Source organism: Anoplophora glabripennis, unplaced genomic scaffold (assembly GCF_000390285.2).
Source record: "Anoplophora glabripennis isolate ALB-LARVAE unplaced genomic scaffold, Agla_2.0 scaffold119, whole genome shotgun sequence".
Classification (NCBI taxonomy): domain Eukaryota; kingdom Metazoa; phylum Arthropoda; class Insecta; order Coleoptera; family Cerambycidae; genus Anoplophora; species Anoplophora glabripennis.
This window is the reverse complement of record NW_019416217.1, coordinates 100,450-124,276: the sequence shown is the minus strand read 5'-3', so window position 1 is coordinate 124,276 and position 23,827 is coordinate 100,450. Positions and strand designations below refer to the sequence as shown.

Here is a 23,827-nt window from a genome sequence, read left to right as displayed (position 1 = left end):
CGTAAAGTTGTCTAATTACTTTAAATAAATCGAGTTAGGAAAACTTGATTGACTTACCTCATTGATACCACAAAAACTGCTTGGGAACCGCAATTTGCATTCTATACGTTAACTCCATATCCGAACGAAATCACATAACACAGGCATACGTTTCAGAAAAAGAAAACAGTTAAAAGTAAATACCTATCTAGAAAAATAAATTACTTCACTTGAACATTTGTTCAACAATAATTTTCCCAATAAAAGACACACTGGTTCCGTAATGAAATTGTTTGTTACAAAAAATGGTATAAAGAACTATTCATCTCTTTTTTACGTAGTATGTAAGTCGGGAACGATTCCAGAGGTTCACAAAAAGTTTTAACAACTTTGAATATTATTATACAAATGCTTATTTTTAATGATTTCTATCGTTAAAAAATCGTCTTTAATTTTCTAACCACCCTGTATTTTTTCATTCTAATGTCGAGTATTACGCAACAGTGCTGTAATATGTTTCCCTGGTGATATACATAAGATATTCCAGACAATTTTTAAGAGACTGATCGAACTAATTCCCAAATAATTTATTTTCTATGAGAAATTGGTTTGTTTCAAATTATTTCATAGCTGTTGCCCAGAATTAAATGATTTATAAAATATAATACATCTAAAGAACACCTTGGATCCCCAGGCGTGTATTCTCCAGATCTTCTCACTCTCCAGAGGGACATATCTTTGATATTGGCGCTCTGGAATGCAGTAATGTGCACTCGGACCTGCTCCGTGGAATGTCACAGCCACCTATAATTGTTCTGGCTCCCTTCGACCTCGAAGACTCAGATCGGATTATCGAAGGTTACCTTATGCTGCTGAGATAAGAAAGAAGACGCTCTCGGTTCGTTAAATACTTTCAAAAGCTTAAAGCCCTGATAGTTATTGGTTTGTTATATGATATTCGAAGTTTAAGTCTCTAGCCCTACTTTTATGACAAAAGAACTAGATTTTTAGTACCCATTTGTTTTACCAATTTTTAAAAATTCAATTAGTACCTAATTACCTGGCGAGGAATCGTTTTCACAAGCGAAATTTTAATTAAAATAGTATTGAATGATTTCACTCTATTAGGAATATATCATCCACTTCTTATTTGTGGAAGGGCGAAATGGGCGGTGACTATTAGACGCCTTCATTATAGCCATCTTTCTCTATCGTACGGATTTCTATGACTTTCTTTATCGCTCTCACGTAACGGCCGATGAACCATGGGGACTTTCCGACCCTGTATACGCAAGAAAATATTTCCTTCTTTCAAAAAAATTATTTATTTATTTAATTAATTTAAATTTTTACCCAGAAATATAATTTCTTACTTTAAAAATTGGCAGCATTTAAAATAAATATTTGATACTTACGGTTAAACGAATTATATTCTTAATTTTATGATCTACATAGATTTTATAGAAACATGTTTTGTATTGTATATTAATTTATGTAAGGAAAATATATTAAATCATCTTAATCATCCCGTTTCACTGCACCTTTACGTTTTATGTATCCATCGTTCTTAAAAAAATCGGGGCAGATCTTAGGATTATCGTTTATGTGCCAAATATCTAAAGACGTAATTTCATGGACTAATGACTAATTTAGTTCTTAACAGTAATTAAAATGAAACAAAAATAATAATAATATGAATAGTCCAGTCACTGAAGGCGAAAATAAGTTAAAAGCTCCCAAATTTTTCGGACAGCATGGATTTTCCTGAAAATTTACATACAAGCTCATCTGACTCCCCCCCACTTCAAAAGTTATATTGTCTAGATGTGTGCTTTTTTCTATTTGGGGTGAAAACTAGCCTTGTACGAAAAAAATGCGAAAATCGCAGATTTACGTACTTTAAAGATTCAATTCATGTTCAAGTATATTGGATAAAGTTCCTTTCATGTTTTTTAATATAATATATGAAATTTAATTACTTTTCAACCCATAAAAATCCTTAAAAACTACCCTTCCATGGCCAAAAATAGAAAAAAAAGTTTTTAACAGTTTAAAATATTATTTTGGTGCATTCACAATGTATTGCATTTCTTTTGCAACCCTTAAAAACCATCCATCATAATGAAATAAATAAAAAAATATTATTGAAAGCTTGAGATGTTTTAATGGTATGCACAATGTTGAATTATAAACTCTTTTATTGGTTTCCAAATGATCTATGACATATTGCAACCTCCCAAAAAACCCTTATGGAAGACCTACCACTCATAAAAAACCCTACCCTTTATAGAAAAAATTCCTAAAAATTATGTATTAATTTTTTTAATTTTATTGAATTTATTCTAAATATTTTTTTATTAAATTAATATCAAATATACATAAACATGTGAACTCGGATACGTGTGTGTGTGTGTATATTATTAAAATACTTATTCAAATCAGTTCACAAGTGCTCCAAAATACACAAAGATGATGGTATAATTTACCCGATCCGAAAATTTTACCTAAAAATTCGATTAATTTTTTTACCATAACTTTTGTAATTCTAAAGTTATAAATTTATTCAAAAAACCATTTTGTAGGGAATTTAAAGCACTTTAAGTTCTGTGATTTGCAGTCTTTTTGAGCCCTTCGTTTTTTAGATTTATAAGCTAAAAGGGCTCAGGAAAGCCAGTCTTGGAGCTTAGTTTTGAGCTTCTAACAGTCATAACGCAGTCAAATTTTGTCCTACAAAAATTAAAAAAAAGCAAATTGTTCAGTAAGAAAAAACCTACAATTTCCTACTTCTATCATTTTTTTTTTGAATTATTTTGGAAAAAGGCGATTTTTTTTAAATTTAAAATAAATTTTATTAAAAAGTAAATGAAATATTTTTTTTTTAATTTAGGCTTCTAAAATCGTTCAAATTTCCAGAATCTACTGTTAATACATAAAGTAAATTGCAGAAGGAATATGTTTAATTTTTTCTCCGTCAGGTCATTAATTTTAATACCGATTTTTTTTTCTAAAAAATTAATACAATCATTTTATTTTGATTGTAACTTCATTAGTTTTCATGCTAACGACTTTTACCACCACTCAATTTAAAAATCTTTTCAAGAACTTATAAGTGTTAAATAAGTTTTTCTAGAAAATCCTTTAATTTTTCCGCTACAGGACGTTGAACGTTTCGATTATAGCTATTTTCGAAATTGACTTCAACTTCTGGGAGTCATAACTCGGGTTCTATACCACCTACAAAAATAAAAAAAGCAATCTCTTTGCTTTCATTTTTGCTTATGATCATTTTTTTTGAAAACTTGTAGTTATTGAAATATTCGCGAAAAATGACTCAAAAACATGCATTTTTAGGCGCAAATAACTCAAAAAGTATTGACTGTACAAAAAATTCTGATAAAACATTTTTTGCTTAGAACTCGTCCCTCTATCGAATCGTTACGTTATTTTTAATAAAAAATTCACACCCTCCAGAAGGGGTAGCATCCACCTTAAGGGTAAAAGCACACATCGGCACTATATAACTTTTGTTTCTTGGGCTATTCCCTAGCTACAGTTCAAATTTCACGTCAATCCATTCCATCCGAAAAAATTGGTAGCCAAAATGCTTCAGTGGCTGGACTATAATGAAAGACAAAGACGTCTCCTATTCCTATTTTTAATAACTGTTATATTAATCAACTTATTTCATTTCTGCATTTTCAGATAGCTTTAAGTAGCTTTAAGAGATGCATAAAATACGAATAAAATTTCAAACCGACACTGTCAATGGCGTTATAAGTGTAGATATTTATTATTCAGACATGTTGACATTGAAAATATTACTGCTCTTAGGAAATATAAAATTTGTTCATTATTTCTTCATGGCCTGGCTCTTCCAGCGAACAAAGAATTTGATCCTCGGCGATTTTTATTGTTTGACTGTGGGGTAGCAGCATCGGAGGCACTGCAATTACATGTAAATGAATATCCCCGCCAACTAAGGTATTTCAATAACGCCACCTGATAGGAATCGACAATCGCGCCCTTCATCGATGTAGGACTATGATGGCGCGCCACTCGATAGAATACTATTCGACGCCGCCTCAAACGACTAATCCTCTACGTCCATTAAAGAGGATAACCCATCATCTGCATAAGAATTTGAACAAAATATTAGGATAATTGTGGGGTGCACTTTTTCTGTGAGGGAATAAATAATTTTTTTGTGTACTGGCTGGTCCATTTTCGATGGGAATTCAGGGTATTTCAGAAACTACTAAAGATATGATAAATGTGACACCACGTTCTCGAGCTCGATTTTCATGGCAAACTCGACTGTCAGTTCGGAAATTTGCTATCTTTATTTGTTTCTGAGTTACAGGGCGTTTCTCATTATTGTGACACTTTTTAACATGTCTGTATCTCAGCTGTTAAATAAGTTAGAGTTAAAATAAAAACTGCTCAAGACTAATTCTTTGGCGTAGAATTGAATGATGGTATTAGATTTTTAGTAGATCTTAAGATTTAGGAGTTATGACCCAAAGTTATATTTTTTTAAATGGAAAACGTAGCTGACCATGGCCTAAAAAAAATAGATATTTTTTTCCGCTTTTCAGCAATATATCACATGCTATACTTATTTTTACAAACACGGGAGATACGGGGTGTTTCATATATAAATTATATTTTTTTTCCTTTTTAATATGACCGGCTATGAAAATACATACAAAACTATAATTCTTACTTTTACAAAAGTCATATCTGTTGTAAAAATATGACATTTATTTTAAATAATGTGTGATAATATAATACTAACGAAATTTTAGGACATAGGTGGATAGGAACAAACGGACCGATCGGATGGCCAGCTAGGTTACCTGATTTGAGACCGTTGGACTTTTTCCTTTGAGGTTTTCTAAAAGACATTATATTTAAAATTCCTTTTAATAATATTTCAAATACCTATACTTACATTTAATGAATGCTACCCGAAGCGTTGCCAGAAGATGCGTGAAATGTGTGACAGTTGAGGGACGGCAATTTGAACATTCAGCTATCATTTTTGAAAGTTTTTATTGATGTAGGCACTTACTATTGTTTAATTTACGTTTAATATTGTAACTTCAGTTGAAGTGGAATAAAAATTTGAAAACTCTGTCTTTTCTTATCTGTAATATATACTTTAATTAAACGTCATATTTTTACAAATTACTTGCAAAACTAAATAAAATATCAAGTAGACATTACAGACAATGCCGACATACCCTCTTGATTGAGTTCAATAGAAGAGTTAAGGTGTTGGATGCCGCTAGAACTATTTGTGCTGGTTGCAAAATGAACGCGATTGGGAAAAGTGCAAAATGAAAGTTGTTTTTTCCATTTTAAAGAGGACCATTTTGGGATGAACAATTCTCCACATTCAAAAAGACTATTTAACTTTGATAAGGACCATTTGAATTGCTTTAATTTATGATGACGGATGTCTATCAACACCAGAATTGGTTAGTATGATGGGCTGTGACCAGTCGACCATAATACAATATTTGAAATGCAGTTCAATAAAAAACGAAGAACACATCATCGAGTGGCTTTGGTGAATGATAACTTCTGCCCACAAAAGCTACTATCCAGGAGCTCAGCTGGGAGGTTATCCAACAAATGCCCTGTTCTCCTGCCGTGCTCTATTGCAGTTCTACCTTTTCCGTTCTTTATCGAACAACTTTCAAGGAATCTCTTTGGAAGAGGATGTGACTCTTCAAACTTCTTCACCTCAAACTACCAAATTTCTTAGGGCATGGAATTAGAAAACTGTCAGATTGTAGATGTATTTTGTTGTGTATCAATCCAATATGTTAACTTTCATTCTTCCTAATTTCTTATTCGATTCTGAATCATTACCATTCCTTATACAGTAAGTTGCAACTCTCGCTTCTCTTTTCATAACAATATGAAGTGGTAACCAATTTTACAAGACTTCCAAGGCAGCTGTTACTTCGATTTTACCAATACGACCCAATTTCTGAAATTTATTCAGTTTTTCTCTTCAGTGGTCTGTTTGCCTTCGAACCACTAGACAGATGCACCATAAAGAAGCCTAGATTGACCCTCCTTTAATTGCCACCTGTACACCTCTGAAAGCTTTTACTTTGACACTTAAAGTCGTTGGGATTCCTCCTTAATTCCAAAACCACTGGTTAGATTTTGCCAGACGATTCTTACTCTCGGTTATTTTTACCAGAGAAATCAGTTGTGATAGCTTTTCACGTCACTGTGTCACCCTGTGTTCTTATTTCTAGCTATGTATGACATATAAGAGAACTATTACATTGTTGAAGTTCTTTGCAAAGATCTTTCTAATATGAAGATATTAAAAATCTAGGAGCTTTTCTGCTATCCTCCTCTGCATCGTAGTCCCCTAATAATGCCCTATTTTTTGCTCTATAAAAGCATTACTGCCACTTGAGGGGTGATTGCAAATTGGAAGCACGTAGCCTATTAGAAAATGAATTAAATTGTATTACGACATTCAAAAGACTACGTCCACAAACTGAAATTGCGTAGCTTATTACAAAATGATACGCAACGACACTCTTAAAGCAAATTACGTTTGTAAACTTTATGTATAACGAGAATGACATGTTTTCGCATCAGTTTAGATTCAATGTTATTCGTAATTAGGCACAACGTACTTCAAATTATTGCAAGTGGTATTAAAACTGTTTATTTATTGACTCGCTGTTAATTAATAACACAGTTTTTAAAGAAACAATCCTTATAGGGTATTCCAGTATTTCCTTTTGAGAGACGTTGTTTCTAAGAAAGTAATTAAAACCGATCTACAAAGATCTTGGATGAATAAATATGTACACGTAATTACATTTTACATTTTCTTTGCAAATTTCTTAAGTAATTTCTTGCTTGTTGCTAGTCGCGATCTGCGTCGTTTCTTTATTTGTATATTCTACTCTTTCAAATATAATCTCATCTCTACTTATTCCTGGACTGACAGATTTTGACATCTTATCATTTTCTTCCTCTTCCTTCTTCAGTCATAAGTCATCATAACAATTCAAATTATTAATTTCAGTGCTGATTACAAATTAATCGTGAGTTTTTCTACCGTGTTATTTGCAGAAATACTCAGTCCACCCAGTAAGATGTATTTTTCTTAATATATTATTTCAGGTAGTTATTAATATATCACACCAATTTTAACTCAGCAAATACCTGGATAATTATTAAAACAGTTTTTGGAATTAACCTGGCTGCTTTAACAGCTGAAAAGGTCTAAAAATAAAAAGAGTGATATGACACGTGCTCTCATTGAAGTCAGTTATATCATCCTACCCCTAGTGACAGTTCAATAACACTCTCATACATACAGCATCGGTCGTAATGGGGTGGTTTCATCATTGATTGAATTTATTTATAAAAGTTTATAATACAACTATGTCAAAATATTGTACCCACCCTCCGATTTAATCTTTTTGACGTTAATTTCACTAGTTTACTCCTATAAAATATTACATATTAAAACTGAATGTAGTGACACACTTATTATAACATTTCGTTATTGCGTAAATATGATACTACCTCATATACAGGCTGATACAGGTTTATAACAGACTAGTTGTGTTTTAAACTTTGACGGTACAAGTAGACATAATTTCCAGGAAAAAATGTTGTATAAACATATTCCTGTTTTTTAAATTCAAGATTTAAGAACTTTTGAAAATGAAATTTTAATCCCACAATTAATTTATCAAATGCAGCAGCTTTACTATAGTAGTTAATTTAATGAATTATAAATTAATTAAAATATAGTAAATTAATTAAAATACAATTATTAATACATATAAATTAATAAAAGTTGCCTATAAGTAAACCAAATTAATTTGAGTTCTGAGGATAAATCTGCAATGGCAAAGTATTGGACTGTACCGTTACTTCATCTACTTCATACTAAATCATGTCCTACATCAAGTGATTTTTGGTTTACATAAGTAAAATTTGGCCATTTTTAATTCACAAAATTAAAATACATTTTGTCCAAGATAAGGGTGACTCAAATTAGAAAAAAGTTGTGTTTTTTTTATACCTAACAATATGCCGTTTAGAAAGTTATAAAATTCTGGAGATATCCGGAAAAATACCGAAATTTTGCAAAATCGTTTTATTTTTTTTCTGGCTTTATTTGAAAAATTTTAAAATAAATTGCATATTTATATTGCCACTTTTTTCGCTCTGTCCAACATTTTTGCAATCCGACGCTTCGTCTTCGAGGGGCCATCATCAGGTTAATTTTTTAAATACGTCACTGCTATTTTTATAATAAAATCTAAAGTCATTTTTAATTCTGAAATAGATGATGTTACTATTGTAATCGCTTAAAAAGGTTTTTGGCTTGTCTATTGGAGGAAGTCAATAGTATAAAAGTCAATACAGCACAAAATATCCAACAATTTTTTTTAATCAGTATTTTAAAAAAGTTGTATATTACTAAAAAAAAATAATACGAAGTTATGAAATGTTTTATTATTTCTAATTGCTAATAGTAGTAAAAAAATTGTTGGATATTTTGTGCTGCATTGACTTTTATACTGTTATGACTTCCTCCAACAGATATTTTGAAGGCGTTCAGAGCCGTACTCAGGAAAAATATTAAATGATAGCTAAAACAAGCTAAAAACCTTTTTAAGCGATTACAATAGTAATATCGTCTAATTCAGAATTAAAAATAACTTTAAATTTTGCCATAAAAATAGCAGCAACGTATTTAAAAAAATTAACCTGATGATGGCCCCTCGAAGACGAAACGTCGAATTGCAAAAATGTTGACGCCATGGGATAGAGCGAAAAAAGTGACATTGTAAATATGCAATTTATTTTAAAATTCGTTTTCAAAGAGCTAGAAAAAAAAACAATTTTGCAAAATATCAGGTTTTTCCGGATATCTTTGGAACTGCATGGAATTTTATAACTTTCTAAACGGCATATTCTTAGGTATAAAAAAACATAACTTTTTTTTAATTTGAGTCACTTCGTATCTTTTACCGTTTCCTAGATCCTAATTCTATCCCATCCATATCTTGGACACACTGTACAGTTCATGGAAACTGTACACATTTAATACATTGAAATAACACATGCAATTAGAAAATAAATATATGAAAAGGTTTATTTCATATAAAAAATTGAAATTAAAAATTTGACAGATATTGTCAAAAACACAAAAACACAAAATTTCCAACTTGTTGTTAGATTTAAACACAATTTTAATATAAAGATAACATTTTCCAGTATACCTAGCTGTCAGAATTAAAACGAAACTAAATCCCGGTAACCACTAACACGCCAAACAAAGTTGGCAGTCATAACAAATTCCGACAAAAGCTATAACGTAAGGAGCAGCACAAACAAGTGGAAAGAGAATCAAAGTAAATTATATATCAGGAAGGAGAGACACCAATGACAGAAAGTATAAAAAGTGTAAAGTGTAAAAAAATATAATGATTTCCAAATTTTCCTTTTTCCATAAAATAAATATAAATTTGTATACCTAGTTAGTATAGTTTAAAAAGTGGTTAATAAAAATAAAGAGAAATAACAATAATAAATACTGTTGAATAAAAAGGAATCGATCCAATAAAAAACTTAGTGAAAACTAAATTTAACCAAACCAATAGTTTATCTGTGGGATTGGGATTAGAACTCGCTTCTAAAACTTATATAATTTTGGCGCCCAACGTGGGGCCAATGAAAATTAAAAAACATAATTGAAAATAGAAATAAATCCGTAATCGTTATAACACACCTTTCCAACTCCGTACATCTTATTTTTTTAAATCTTTGTTATTTCTTACTTCTTGCTAATGTTTTTATTATTATTAATTAGATTTTCATCCGAAAAGAGTCGAATCTCAGACGGCAAATATAAATAATTCGAAATATCTAACACCCATCACGTCAAGTCGAGAGGCAGCACCGGCGCCTGCAAATTTCAGGAATTCCACTTAATTATTGGATCAATCCGGAAGAATTTCTTAATTATCAACTTCCTTTCAGCGATTCTGGCTCGCACCATTTCAGCGCTGTCATTATTTCACTTTTCTATTGTTGAATACAAACCGTCAGCACCGAGTGTCTCGCGGTACAGACTGCGACTACGACTATGCATCACTCATTTACCGCAAGCGACAGCTTTCATTTTCAATACCCCCGTTTCCGTCGCAATTCCACTTAAAAATCCGCTTTTCACACTTTCCCACATCCCTTATATCGGATTACCGTGCAAATACGACCGAGGGTTTTTAAAACGATATGATTTTAATCGGTCTACAAGGGTGTGGAAATGAAATGTGGTACTCATAAACGAACTGTTTTTATTTTAACGGTATCCTTGTGTTGACGTGTTCTATCTACACATACCTTGTGCTTCTATCTACAGGGGTTCCAATAAATAATGATATTTTTTATTCTTTATATTGAAAATCAAATAAAAACCAAAGTATACGAATTTAACAACATTCAAAATCTAAATGAATGAATAATAATCCGGGCATGAACAGAAATGACTTCAAAGAATTTATAGATTTTTTACTAGAATTTGACTCCAGAATTTCATAGTTTTCATTCTTACCATACTTTCAAATAGCTAGTTTTCTTTATTTTCTATTCTATTATATTATTTAATCAAGATCTGAGTGATTTATCCAAAACTTTAGAGTCAGTGGCTACTGACATACGTGTACATCTTCATAAACTCGAGTTTTATGGAATGAGATACAATGTATTAAATTTATTTGCATCCCGCGTAGTATAGCGTAAGGTATGTCGCAATGTCATTAATAAAGATGGCAAATAGAAGAGTTCACGTACAGACCGTTGAGGAACACCTGAAGTTTGGAAAAAAAATACTCACTTGAAATCATGATATTGGATATACTGAGACAGAGTATAGTCAGAGTATAGTCTTTTCGAAGTCAGTTAAACATGTATAAAAATACCTAACAATAAAACTTAATGAGCTTCATAGGCGTCCCTAAAAATTTTTTCTGCTAAAGGTAAAAAATTATGATAATTTGTTTATAATGTGAGGAAATTTCTATACTATTTCATTATCTGATTTTTCATTTTCTTCCTTTTTTAAACAATCGTAAATGTTTAAAATAAGACGCTGATATTGAACATGTAAAACTTTATTTTTAAATTCTAAATCAGCAACAACCGGTTCTACTAATTCAATATTGTCTGGGGGTATTTCGTTTTGTTCCGTTTCAAAAGGTCTCCAAAATGCCTTGTTGTAATAATATTAGTAAACAAAATATCCCTCTTATTTCTTCCTATCGCAATTGTAATATGAATGATTAATAGAAGGTCCCATCAAATTCCGTATTGCTGCACTGCACTGCTATGCAATTTGTTAACTACTGAAATTTATGGCCGGTCGCCCAGTGCGGCTGTCTTTGTGCGCCGATCGCTCGCTCGCGCATTCTTCAACTGTTTTTCAAATATTTCAATGTCGAGTTGCTGTGTAGCGACCGAACCTGGTACATACTGCCTAGCTTTTTGGTCTTCAGTTGAGATCGGAAAGACTATACCAGTCACTACGAAGAGGTACATTTTTATTGAGAAAGGTTTTGCACACCATAGGCTTCAGGTGTGATAAAACAAAGACCAAAAAACGACTATTAATGGAATGTCATTTCAACCAAGACGTAATTTTAATTTTTTTTAAAATGAAATAATACCGTGAAGAAGGTAGAGCAATTGTTTATATGGATGAGACGTAGATTTATTTTTCGCACATCCATAGAAATGCTTGGTGTGATGAAAGCAATTTTGAAGACATGTATCGAAAGGACAACGTTTAGTTCATGCTGGTTGGGAAAATACTTTACACCAAACGCGAAACTAATTTTTATGTCAAAAACTAAGTCAGGAGTCTATCATGATCACATGAACTACCAAAATTATTTACAAACAAAACATACCAATTGTGTTAGTTCGTAGAAACTGAATAAGACGGACTCAAATGTGTTTACACGTTGGTGGATTTTGAACAATTGTTGTAAAATCGGGTATGTCAAATGATTTTATTATTTAAAAACACAAATTAATTGTATTAATTAATAAAGGTAAAAGCAGTTGAATTTGCCGATATAAAATAGGTGCGATAAAATTCTATTTACATATTTCTTTCCTTGCGAAAGTTTTTGTCCGTTTTTATCACACCGCCATACCGGTCGCATTGTGCGAGGTCAGGTTTTACAGTGGACCAGTTTCCAGTGCCGTGCAGAAGTGCATTTTTAAATCATTTTCGAACTGCTCTTTTTGATTTTTTCTTTACAAAATTGTATTTGTAAAGGTCCCCTGTACATCCAGAATTTGTTTTTGGATAAGTTCTGAATCACCCTGTATAATATAAAAATAGCATAAGCGAAATTTTAGAATATATAATGTCTATCAAATGTAGAAATGTCATACTATTCTGAAACCACTACTATACAACCCATACTAGAATCCTATCGAACATGTTTAGGCGCCACTCAAGAAATATGTTGCTCGCATAACAACAATTTGAGATTTTTCTTATTATTTTGATATGTAGAATCCATTCCTGAAGTTTGGTGCGACTCTCCAGACTCTCCTTATCGTCCTTAAATAGGATCAAGTACAGATAATCTGCATTAAAAGAGGTGTAAATGAAGTTAAATATAGGTACTTCGCCCATATATTTAAACCCCAAGTAACAATTTTGCAGAGAAGGTACCTGTCTTACTATTAAAGTCTCCTGTCTTTGTCACACTTACTGCGTAGGTATTCTCTTCTTGATCTGCACATCCAGCAGACAAGATAAGTTTGGCCGAGTTATACACTATTTCCTTTGTACGACTTCTCATTTCATTACTAAGTAGTGCCCTACTGACCCAGTTAACTTAAAACTGTTACCTGTGTTAACGGCACTCATTAGAAAATTTGAGAAAACACTTTACAATACTTTTGCATAAGTTCAAAGTAAGTTAGAGTAAATAGAAACATTGTACAAGTTTCTTTGCTGAACATTTCCCAAGTCGTTATTGAGTATTCAGTTCGTTTGAAGTCGGAAAGTATATGTATAACTTATCAGGATTCAGCAATAAATTTTCTTTTTATATGTGGATAATCAATTTTCTTTCTACCTTGAGACTAAAATTAATTTATGCGATAATGAAATTAAATGCCAATTAGCAGGGGCGTAACAGCGACTTTTAAAGGAAATGAGAGGTATTTTCTAATATTTCTGTGTCTAAATTTATCCATATACCTAAATATAGTTCAAAAAAATATTTAATTATAGTACCCAAACAAAACACAAACAATAATGTACATATTATATTTCTAGATAATGTTTGCTACAATTTATATATTTTTTTTATTTCAGGGAAAGGAAAGCACCAAAATTCATCATCGAATCTAATACTCACCTGTACCTTACGAAAAAGTAAGTCCGAATCTAGTTCCTTTTATTTATTGTCAGAAATCGGAAATGTTAGGGCGGTTGCAATGTCTAATTATTATATACCTTAAAAAAATAGACAAGGTATGAAAGAAAAATTAAGTGAGACGGTAGATCCATTGTTTACTTTATTTTTAACCTTTTTTGGTTAAATTATTTGAGGACTAATACAACAGTAGCTACACCAAACTGTTCGTAAAACTACCTATATCTTATTAGTCCCGTGAGTCTTACAATACAACTAGAAACAGTATAATTATTATACTGCTTTCAATATATGTCTGCGGTATATAAAACTACACAAATTTAACTCCATTAAATTAAACGTTTCTTTACCGATATATTGTCAATTTTCCTTAAATACAAATGTGAAGTTGCACTCGCAATATTTAAGCTAGATATTTATTATTGGAATTTAATTCTGATCCATTGGAGCCATTTTTTATTATGGAAATTCTTTTTTGGTTATATGAATTTTAATTTTATTAATTAAGAAAGGCTTGATGAATAAAACATTTATCATTTAAATGACCACTTAGAGATGAATATTCTTGTATACTGTCCCACTTTCAGTCTTATTTGAATTTAAATATAATTTTAAAATTCCTTATTAACTATGCAGGGAAAGTAATTGTAATTTTAGGATCCGTTTTTGTAGTAGATGGAGTATATTGATTTCTCATCTAGGTACTGGGTAATAGTAGCTTTTTAAATAATTAATTCGAAAAAATTAAACCAGCCTTATTAATTTAATTATTGTAGCAACAAAATTGGAGTTTTACAAATAGTTTCGTTTAACAATCAAAATAACTTTCCATAGATTTACAAATTATCCCTATGATTATGTCCCTGCAGTTTCATGGACTTTCACAGATATAATGAGCAAACTAATGTGTTCAATGAGGGTGCAATACGCAGATGTATGGCAATTAATTTGAAACTAATGCATATTAAACGATAATAAATTAATTACTCCACGGTGAGCCAGTTCGGCTGAAACCTCAATAATTTTAATCACAATTATTTCACGGCTTATTCTACTCAATACCGATTACTTGTACCTGCAATGTAGTATAAAATTATAATAATTATTATTATAAGACACCAATTGAATACAAAACATTCATGACAGACAAAAAATGGTAATGGAAGAAGTTAAGTATTCAAATAAAAGTTATGATGAACTAACAGAATATAATGAATTATTTATTTCTTTATCGTTGTTTGCCTGTTTGTTTTTTTCATCATTAATTCGTTAATTCCGTAATTCATTAATTCATTAATTCGTTAATTCACTAACGAATTAATTCATTAATTCGTTAATTCATTAATTCATTAATTCATTAATAATTAATAAGAAGACTACATTTCTCGTAGATTTGTCATCATTGGATTTGGTTTCTATGTTAATGCTCTAGACATGAAGAATGCATGCATACCCGTATATGCTTTTAAGTCCAATGTATTTAATTTCTTCCGCTTCTTCAACAGAAGAAAGTTTGGTTAATAATGTTGTTGCCATTAATAATAATATTAAATAATTTTTTTTATTACTTCATAGAGTATATTACGCACTTACGCACTCTTTTATCTACATTTACTATGACTGTTTTGCATAAATCCGGCTGGGTTTTGTTGATGTGTGTTTTAAAATACAGGGTAGCCCATCGAAAACGTACCGCAAGGCATTACAGGGTAGTAATGAACTTTTCGGCAAAATCCAAAAACAGGTAAAGTTTGCTTCTGAGGGGACAACTTTTGGCGCAAAAAGTATAGCAAAATCTTCAACCCCCTAAGTGGGGGTGCCACCCCCAAATTTTTTTAAATGGGAATGGGGTCAAGTGGGGAGTCATTAGAAAGGGTTTTTAATTCTCTATACATCGATTCTTACTTTTTGAAAATCGATCCATTATTTTAGAAAATATGCAGCTTTGAAAATACGAACAATATATTTGACGAAAAATGCGAAAATCGATTTAATTTTACTTCAAAACTTACGGTATTAGCTTGGTAAATTCCTTCAAAAGAATTCGCTGTTTTTTTTTCTGATTTGCGAATTCTTTAGCCTGATTTTGGTGAGCAAAAAATTGTCCGCTTTTTGTTTCGTATTTAGATAGGCCACAAGAAGTTGCTAGATAACTGTCTTGTGACTTGTAGTTGAAGAGTACCAATACTGCCGAGTCTTTTAAATTGATTAATTATGGTGTACTCAATTCCAGAAAGAGTAGAAATTATTGAGCTTTTTTTCAAAAACAATGAATGCGGAAATCGGGTCGCCGAACTGTTCAACCAACGGCATCCTGAGAAACATGCGTCTGGAAAAATTGTTCGCGAATTGGTGGCCAAATTTCGCGAAACTGGCTCCGTTCATAACAAAAAGAGGCAGGTTGAAAATCCGGTACTAAATGAACCTACGGAAATAGCGGTATTGGGGCAAGTGGCAATGGATAGTACGCTGAGTACAATGCAATTGGCTACTGCGACAGGAGTGAGTCGTACAAGTGTCCAACGAATATTAAAAAAATACAAATTCCATCCTTATAAGATTCGGCTAGTGCAAGAGCTAAATGAAGACGATTTTGATCGTCGTTTGCAATTTTGCGAAATAATGACTGAACGAGCGATAAACGATAATTTCCTCTTTAATGTGTGTTTTTCGGACGAGTGTACGTTCTTCTTGAATGGTTTAGTGAATCGCCATAATTGTCGTTACTGGGCTGATACCAATCCAAGGATTTTCCATGAGACACACTCCCAACACCCCCAGAAGTTGAATGTATGGGCAGGTATTTTTGGAAATTCCATTGTAGGTCCTTTTTTCCTTCCTGGAAATTTGACAGGCGATATGTACTTGGATTTACTACAAAATGTCATCGACCCAGCTCTAACAAATATCATAGAGGACGACCCTGCTTACAATGAACACGAACTGATTTTCCAGCAAGACGGAGCTCCTCCACATTACTCGCTCAATGTGCGCAATTACCTAAATGAGACGTTTCCAGGACGCTGGATAGGACGAAGAGGTGCAATTGAGTGGCCCCCTCGGTCACCCGACTTAAATCCTTTAGATTTCTTTCTCTGGGGGCACATTAAAAGCAAAGTTTACAGCACTCCACCTGATACCTTGGAAGATCTGCGAGGACGAATCATTAATGTATGTCGCGAAGTAACACCGCAAGTGCTCCAGAATGTTCGACAACGGTTTGAAGACAACCTGTATCATTGTATGCAAGTTGGCGGACAACATTTTCAGCATTTACTTGACTAATACCGTAAGTTTTGAAGTAAAATTAAATCGATTTTCGCATTTCTCGTCAAAAATATTGTTCGTATTTTCAAAGCTGCATATTTTCTAAAATAATGAATCGATTTTCAAAAAGTAAGAATCGATGTATAGAGAATTAAAAGCCCTTTCTAATGACCCCCCACTTGACCCCCATTCCCATTTGAAAAAATTTAGGGGATAGCACCCCCACTTAGGGGGTTGAAGATTTTGGTATGCTTTTTGAGCCAAAAGTTGTCCCCCTCAGAAACAAATTTGACCTGTTTTTGGATTTTGTTGAAAAGTTCTTTACTACACTGTAATGCCTTGCGGTACGTTTTCGATGGGCTACCCTGTATAATACATAAAATAGATTAGAAAAAGTGAAACTATATTTTTCTTACTCAGTGTTTCTTTTATCAACAACATTTTTTATATAATTTTTGTTAGAACGAAAACATAATCAATCACTCTTAGTTGTGAAAAATTCAAAACTTCAGTGAAATTAATACTAAGAGATTTTGTTTTTCTTTGTAGTAGAGTGGTATGTAGGAATTTGGGTAGTAGCATTGTGTTGGTAACAGTAGATACCAACTGCGTAAGCGCAGAGATTTACTGTATACAAAGAATGTTTTAAAAGAAATTATCAGAGTTATCCTTGTTTCCGTCTCATTTACCGCGTTTCCTGCTCTTTCCAGAAGATCTCCACGTTCAGCTAGAAGAAGACGAACGAGAATCCTTCGTCCTTTCCACCAGCTCGAGCCAGGCTGGCGAGGTAGACCCAGACTCTTACACCGCAGACGACAATAGAGAGACCTGGGGTTCGAATACGGATTTTTTACTATCGATCATCGGGTTCGCGGTTGACTTGGCTAATGTTTGGCGATTTCCTTATCTCTGCTATAGAAATGGAGGAGGTGAGGCAGTAATTAATACTTTTATTACTTCTCCTTCGATTGAAAACGTCTCAACTCGACTGTGGAACGATAAAGGACAATAAGAATATTTTTACGTTCTAGGTGCCTTTTTAGTGCCCTATACTTTGATGCTGGTGTTCGGCGCAGTTCCTTTATTCTACATGGAACTCATTCTGGGTCAGTTTAATAGGCAGGGGCCTATCAGTCTGTGGCGAATATGCCCACTTTTCAAAGGTAAAAAGACCCCGTACTTAATAAAACAGTAACAATTAATACTTACATGAACCTATATCGGAAAAAATGGTAAAAACCGAGTTTTGTAAAATTTTATTGGGATTTTAAAGAAATATATAAAAGACAATTGACTTTCGCATTTCGAAGATATAAACCAAATTTTTGTTTTTTTTTTTTAATTAAAAATTAAACTACAGCTTCCTGATGATATTTGCAATAGAAAAGTCTTACACGCAAAAGTTCTATCTTCGCGTTTTTTTTTTGTTGTAAACTAAAATTCATTTATTCAATGAACCGACCGACCCTGTGTTATTTATTAAAAACTTTGAAAATGTTTTTATGCGACCCGAGATTCAACCTTATTATTTAAGTCGGTTTAATTTAATACAAGTAATACTAAAAGATTAGGTTATACTGTCAAAAAAATTGTGCAGTCAACTGATTTTTAATTTGTATTGAATTCATTATTCTCTTAATTATTAAACATTAAGCATCGTCCATAGACCCATCACTGTTAAAAAGTGAATGATTCCAGACAAAAGTTTTTATTCTGTAATTCCACGATAGTGACAGTGTAATTTTTATAAAGAAGTAAAAAATAAGAATAGCGTGTCGATTACATTAAAAACGAGATTCTTATTTCTTACGTTGCTTAAATTTTAGATTGTGCACAAACTAGTTTTACAAGAAACCGAGAAAACAATGCATTTACTATTTACGAACGTGTCGATATGGTATTAGTGTATGGTGCAGCCGGAGAAAATGCGCTCGCGGCGACTAGGTTGTATCGAGAACGACGGCCACAACGTCGCTCCCCCTGGTGCAAATTCAATCCTATAGTGTGTTCAGCGGCTGCGAGATACGGGAAGTGTTATTCCTCGAGGAGAAGGATCTGGTCAGCAAGTGAAGCTTAATGTTGAAGATGTAGTGTTAGAAAATCTTGACGAAGACCCCACAATTAGTACTCGACGACTCGCACAGCAAGTAGGAATCTCATCTCGTACCGTATATCGCATCTTAAGGCGCCAGCTGTTGCACCCCTATCATCTGCAACCAGTTCAACAGATTTTACCCCCGGATTGTTATCAACGAATGTGTTTTTGCAGATGGTTTTTACGGCAATGTGCTAATCAAGTAGACTTTGTTGCTTATGTTTGTGTATAAGATGACGCGACATTTACCCGTGATTAAGTGAATTTCCATAATATGAACATATGGGCCGATGAAAATCCTTACGCGATTAGGGAAACTCATTTTCAACATTGGTTCTCGGTAAATGTTTGGGCTGGCATAATAGGCGATGTACTTGTGGGTCCCTATTTCTTTGAATGACGACTAAATGGACAAACATATGCTGACTTTTTGGAGACCCGGTTGCCTGAATTATTGGACGATGTGGCGTTACAAGTTCGGCACGAACGTTTTATCTTCAAGATGTGGCTCCTCCACACAGGACTCGAGAAGTAACGACACTTTTGAATGAAATGATTCCTCAGCGATGGATTGGACGCTTTGGTCCTGTGCCGTGGCCACCTCGATCACCCGATCTAACTCCAATGGACTTTTATCTTTGGAATCACTTGAAGTTATTGGTTTACAATACTCCAATTGCTACGGCGGAAGAATTTCGAAACCGTATACTTGAAGCTGCTAACACAATTAGGGGAATACCTGGAATTTGGGAAAATATTCACCAAAATTGGGTGTGTCGGTGCCATGCCCGTATCCGCGCTAATGGGGATCAATTTCAACATTTTCTCTAGAAATGGTTAGTTTTATTCCATTTTGTTCCATATTTTAATAGAGTTTGTTTAGTGCACGCAATTGGCAACTACAGATGCTTGTTTTGTTTGCCAACTCTTGCAGTAACAACAATGCATTTAAGATAGTAATTACTATTAACTGTTATTATAATAAGAAAATATCAGTTTTTTTTTAAATATCAATTTTTCTTAGTTTGTACTTGTCCATTGAAAAATTTCCTAAAAATTGAGAAGTATTCTTTCTATCCTTCAACGAGCATTTGTTTACGCGGCTGTTCTACAGTACGTAACTCATCGTATAGCACACGGACGGGACCATTCCAGAGAAAATATTTTGATCCATAATTGAACTTCAATTTACGCAAAAAAAACGCAAAACTAGGACTTTTTCGTGTAAGACTTTTCTGTTACAAATATCGTTAGGAAGCTGTAGTTTTAATTTTTGTAGATTATACACGCCACACCCTGTATATGTAATTTTTTGGATCCTCTCATCCTTCTTTCTAGTTACAATGATATACAATATCATATATGCTTTGATAGTTTGCACAATATTTTGTTTTATTCACTGATCCTGCACATAGTCAAGACCGCAATAGAATCACTAAGTAGATACGTTTTATTTTCTTCATCTTTTATTAATAATTTTTTTTTCAAATAAATAAATTTGACGAAAATAGTTTGTCTTTTCCTAACCTCATAAAAAGGTCCTAATAGCCGTTCCCATTACAAGTCACTCGTAAATTCGAAAATATCTGCTACGCAAACACATTATATAGGTGTAGGTATAATAAACATATATTTTTAGGTGTTGGATTCTGTGCTGTCTTGGTAGCATTCTATGTGTCATTTTATTACAACGTCATCCTCGGTAAGTGACTTAGCAACAAAATATATCAGGCAAAAATTTACTAACTTTTTACAATGAAGTAGGTACTCAAATATTTTACAGAATTCTTCTTCGGAAGAATTACAAACAGTATGTCCTTTTTTAGCTTGGGCTTTGTATTTCTTGGCATCCAGCATATCTGCAGAACTACCCTGGATGCATTGTAACAACACATGGAATACTGAAAAATGTTGGGAAAGCATGGGAAGCAACGGGTCTTCACTACGATTAAACATTTTTGATAATGAAAGCTTACATAACAGCAAGAACACACCTGCTTCTGAATTTTTCAAGTAAGAAATCTACTTATATTCATTCAACCAGACCACGATAGTATTGGTTGTGGTTCTTATATTGTACATTGTTTTGAACTAGATCAATGCGTTAGGATTTCTTCACAAACTTCTGTCCTTGGTCACAGAAAACATAGTTAGGAGGAACAAGAATTTGCTTTTGAACAAATTGACTAATATAGCATGCGTGATCATTGTATCTTATAATATTTTCTCTTTATAGTCGAGCAGTCCTAGAAATGCAGTGGAGCAATGGTTTGCACGAAATGGGATATCCAAAATGGCAACTCGTGGTATGCCTTCTAATTATATACTCTTTGCTGTATATTTCACTATTTAAAGGTGTAAAATCTTCAGGTAATACTAACTATTCGTTTCTAAATGCAGTATGATGTGCAAATTATGTATTTATAGGAAAAGTTGTGTGGGTTACCGCTACCATGCCCTACGTAGTACTTACCATACTTTTAATCAGAGGCTTGATGTTACCCGGTGCGATATCGGGGATATCTTACTATCTTAAGCCGGAACTATCCAAACTAAGAGAGACTCAGGTAAATATAACAACATTTTGATGATGCTCGTAACTGTGTAGTATAACAACCCAGTGTTCGGTCAAAAAAAAAATGAACAAACAAACGTAGTTGTGGCCAAAAATATGTGATCGTCATAAGGAATACCTACGTTGTATGTATCTATTTTTAATTGACCGGAAGGCGCTGGCTACTAACTTTCTTTGAGGGGATGTATGGTTTAATTTTATAAAACAAAAGCAGAGTAAATACACCTAACTTTATTATTTACGTACAACAGTATTCAAATCAAACATGTGACAAATAGAAGGAACAAAAACATTAACAACCATTTAACATAGAATGAGAGTGCCAGGCTCACCTAGAGCTCCTGTGGGGAAAGAGCATGGCAGAGAAACGATCCCACTACCCAAATATAAATACAAAACAACCGTTAACCAAAGGCATAAATTAAGATCCTTTGCTAATGATAATTTGGACTTGTCCCATTTAATGCGTCACTAAATGTCATCTCACTCATATTAGACATTCACACTTCCAAGTAAAACTGAAGAGGTTTGGTGTTAGTTAGCCGGCAGGGCCGGAAGGTAATAATAACAACAATAGTAACGACAATAGTAGCAATAATAATAATAGGTAAGGTACTGGAGTCCCATACGGGAGGCAATCCAGCTATAGTTGAGATTTCGGAGGAAAAACAACAATAATAATAATAGGTAAGGTACTGGAGTCCCATACGGGAGGCAATCCAGAGCAATTCTTTTTTTTGTATTCAATTATTCTTTTTACAGATTCATTCCTCATGGGCGAAAATGTTAGTAAATTCAACAAAGCTCTTACATGCGTATGACATAAAGTGAGCACAAGAAATCAAAGAACAACGTAATCATGATAAAACAAGTTAAATGTGAAACAAAGAAGTTGTTATTGCAATATCTGGGCAGCCACGACAATATATACATTTTTAAACATGTAATAAATAATGAGCAATCGTTAATAATAATTGTAATATTCTCACCTCAACTGCCTATCTTCAACTATCTAGGTTTCCTTCCAGAATTCCCTACCTAAGCGCTTGTTTTTTGTGCTTCCTTCCACCGACCGTTAATATTACTTTTTCATTATTGTGCAACACTCATGTAACAGGTGACGTTGAAGTTGATAAGATAAGTACGGTTTTGCACAACTGAACTCTCCAACTACCAAATTTTCAAAAAATAGTGTGAAATTCTTTATCGTAATAAAATGCTTATTTACGACTTTAGGAACCAAATACATATCTGTAATCATTCCCCAGAGCCAAAGTATTTCTTATCCAGCTGAGGGAATCTGTCCCAGCAATGGTTCGGGAGGAATTTGAACATTCTATATGTTAATTAAAATTGTTTTCTAGGTCTGGGTGGACGCAGCTGTACAAATATTCTACTCAGTCGGCGCGGGATTCGGAGTACATCTCTCATACGCTAGTTATAACACATTCCACAACAACTGCTACAGGTAATTTAAATACTTAAAACTCTCGTTCCGCCTGAAGAACCCCCTTTTAACAAATCGCAACGCTTCAATCGGCGGATAAGTCTGTTATGAAAATTCGTTCATCGTATTTTCAGTTTGTAGGTCGGCATGCATTTCCACGGATTTCACGTTTATCTCTGGGGATATACGTTTTGGTTTCGGTAAACACTGCCATATTTAGGGAATAAATGTAGTTAATATACGAATTCTACAGAGTGTCAACAAATTTGTAGAGAGTATTTGAAGAATAAATAATTAAGAAAGAATTTTTGAAAATAGAATAATTTTTTAATTTTTTAATTACCCAAAATTTTCCACGCAGGCACGTTGGTTTTTAAGGCGTTTTAATCAACGGCTGCGTCGTAATTGTGTAGGCTACTTATTTTCCGTGTATATAAAGTTTTCAGTGAATGAGACCGATTTCTTGGTATACTTTAAAAATGTTCAAATTCAAGTAAAGTCAGTGTAACATAATAATATAATTTTTTTGCAATTAAGAACAACCATTGATTTTTAAAAAGTGTATCTACAAAAGTTGTTGGATTAGGTTGCAACTGATAAAGGAGATGATAATTTTGACATCATTCATCAAATCGTAAAATTTGTACTGGTTCTGAACACAAAAGAACCCGCTCATAATGTAAAGTATGCCTCTGAAAGTTAGAACTGCATCTTTATTGTGACAGTAAATGTTTAATGCTTTGTATGTCATTNTTTATTTTTATATCGGTACCTGTATCCTGAGGCTGGAAAAGCGACAATTTCTTCATTCAACTGCGCTGCAAAGTAATAAGAGGTCAAAAGTTCATTTGGGGATCAAATCAAGAGTTAACCCTGGAATAGTAACGAAATGACCTCGTAAAATTAAACGGTCCACAAATAGTCATATTTTTAATTTTTGCAATCTCGTGGTGTACATCGGGTCATGCTAATACCGAAGGTGAAAACTGAAAAAAACATTC

At 33.0% G+C, this 23,827-nt stretch overlaps 1 protein-coding gene across 1 annotated transcript in view; it reads left to right on the top strand.

The window, feature by feature from the left end:
- LOC108910281 (sodium-dependent noradrenaline transporter-like) overlaps window positions 1-22,851 on the top strand; it is a 38,145-nt gene extending 15,294 nt beyond the window's left edge. Inside the window, exons 2-9 of the mRNA XM_023457384.1 lie at window positions 13,382-13,441; window positions 17,420-17,638; window positions 17,741-17,872; window positions 20,444-20,506; window positions 20,631-20,817; window positions 21,041-21,174; window positions 21,232-21,371; window positions 22,744-22,851. Of these exons, the coding sequence (XP_023313152.1) occupies window positions 13,382-13,441; window positions 17,420-17,638; window positions 17,741-17,872; window positions 20,444-20,506; window positions 20,631-20,817; window positions 21,041-21,174; window positions 21,232-21,371; window positions 22,744-22,851 (1,043 nt within the window). The remainder of the gene's footprint in view (window positions 1-13,381; window positions 13,442-17,419; window positions 17,639-17,740; window positions 17,873-20,443; window positions 20,507-20,630; window positions 20,818-21,040; window positions 21,175-21,231; window positions 21,372-22,743) is intronic.
- Window positions 22,852-23,827: the final 976 nt, after the last annotated feature.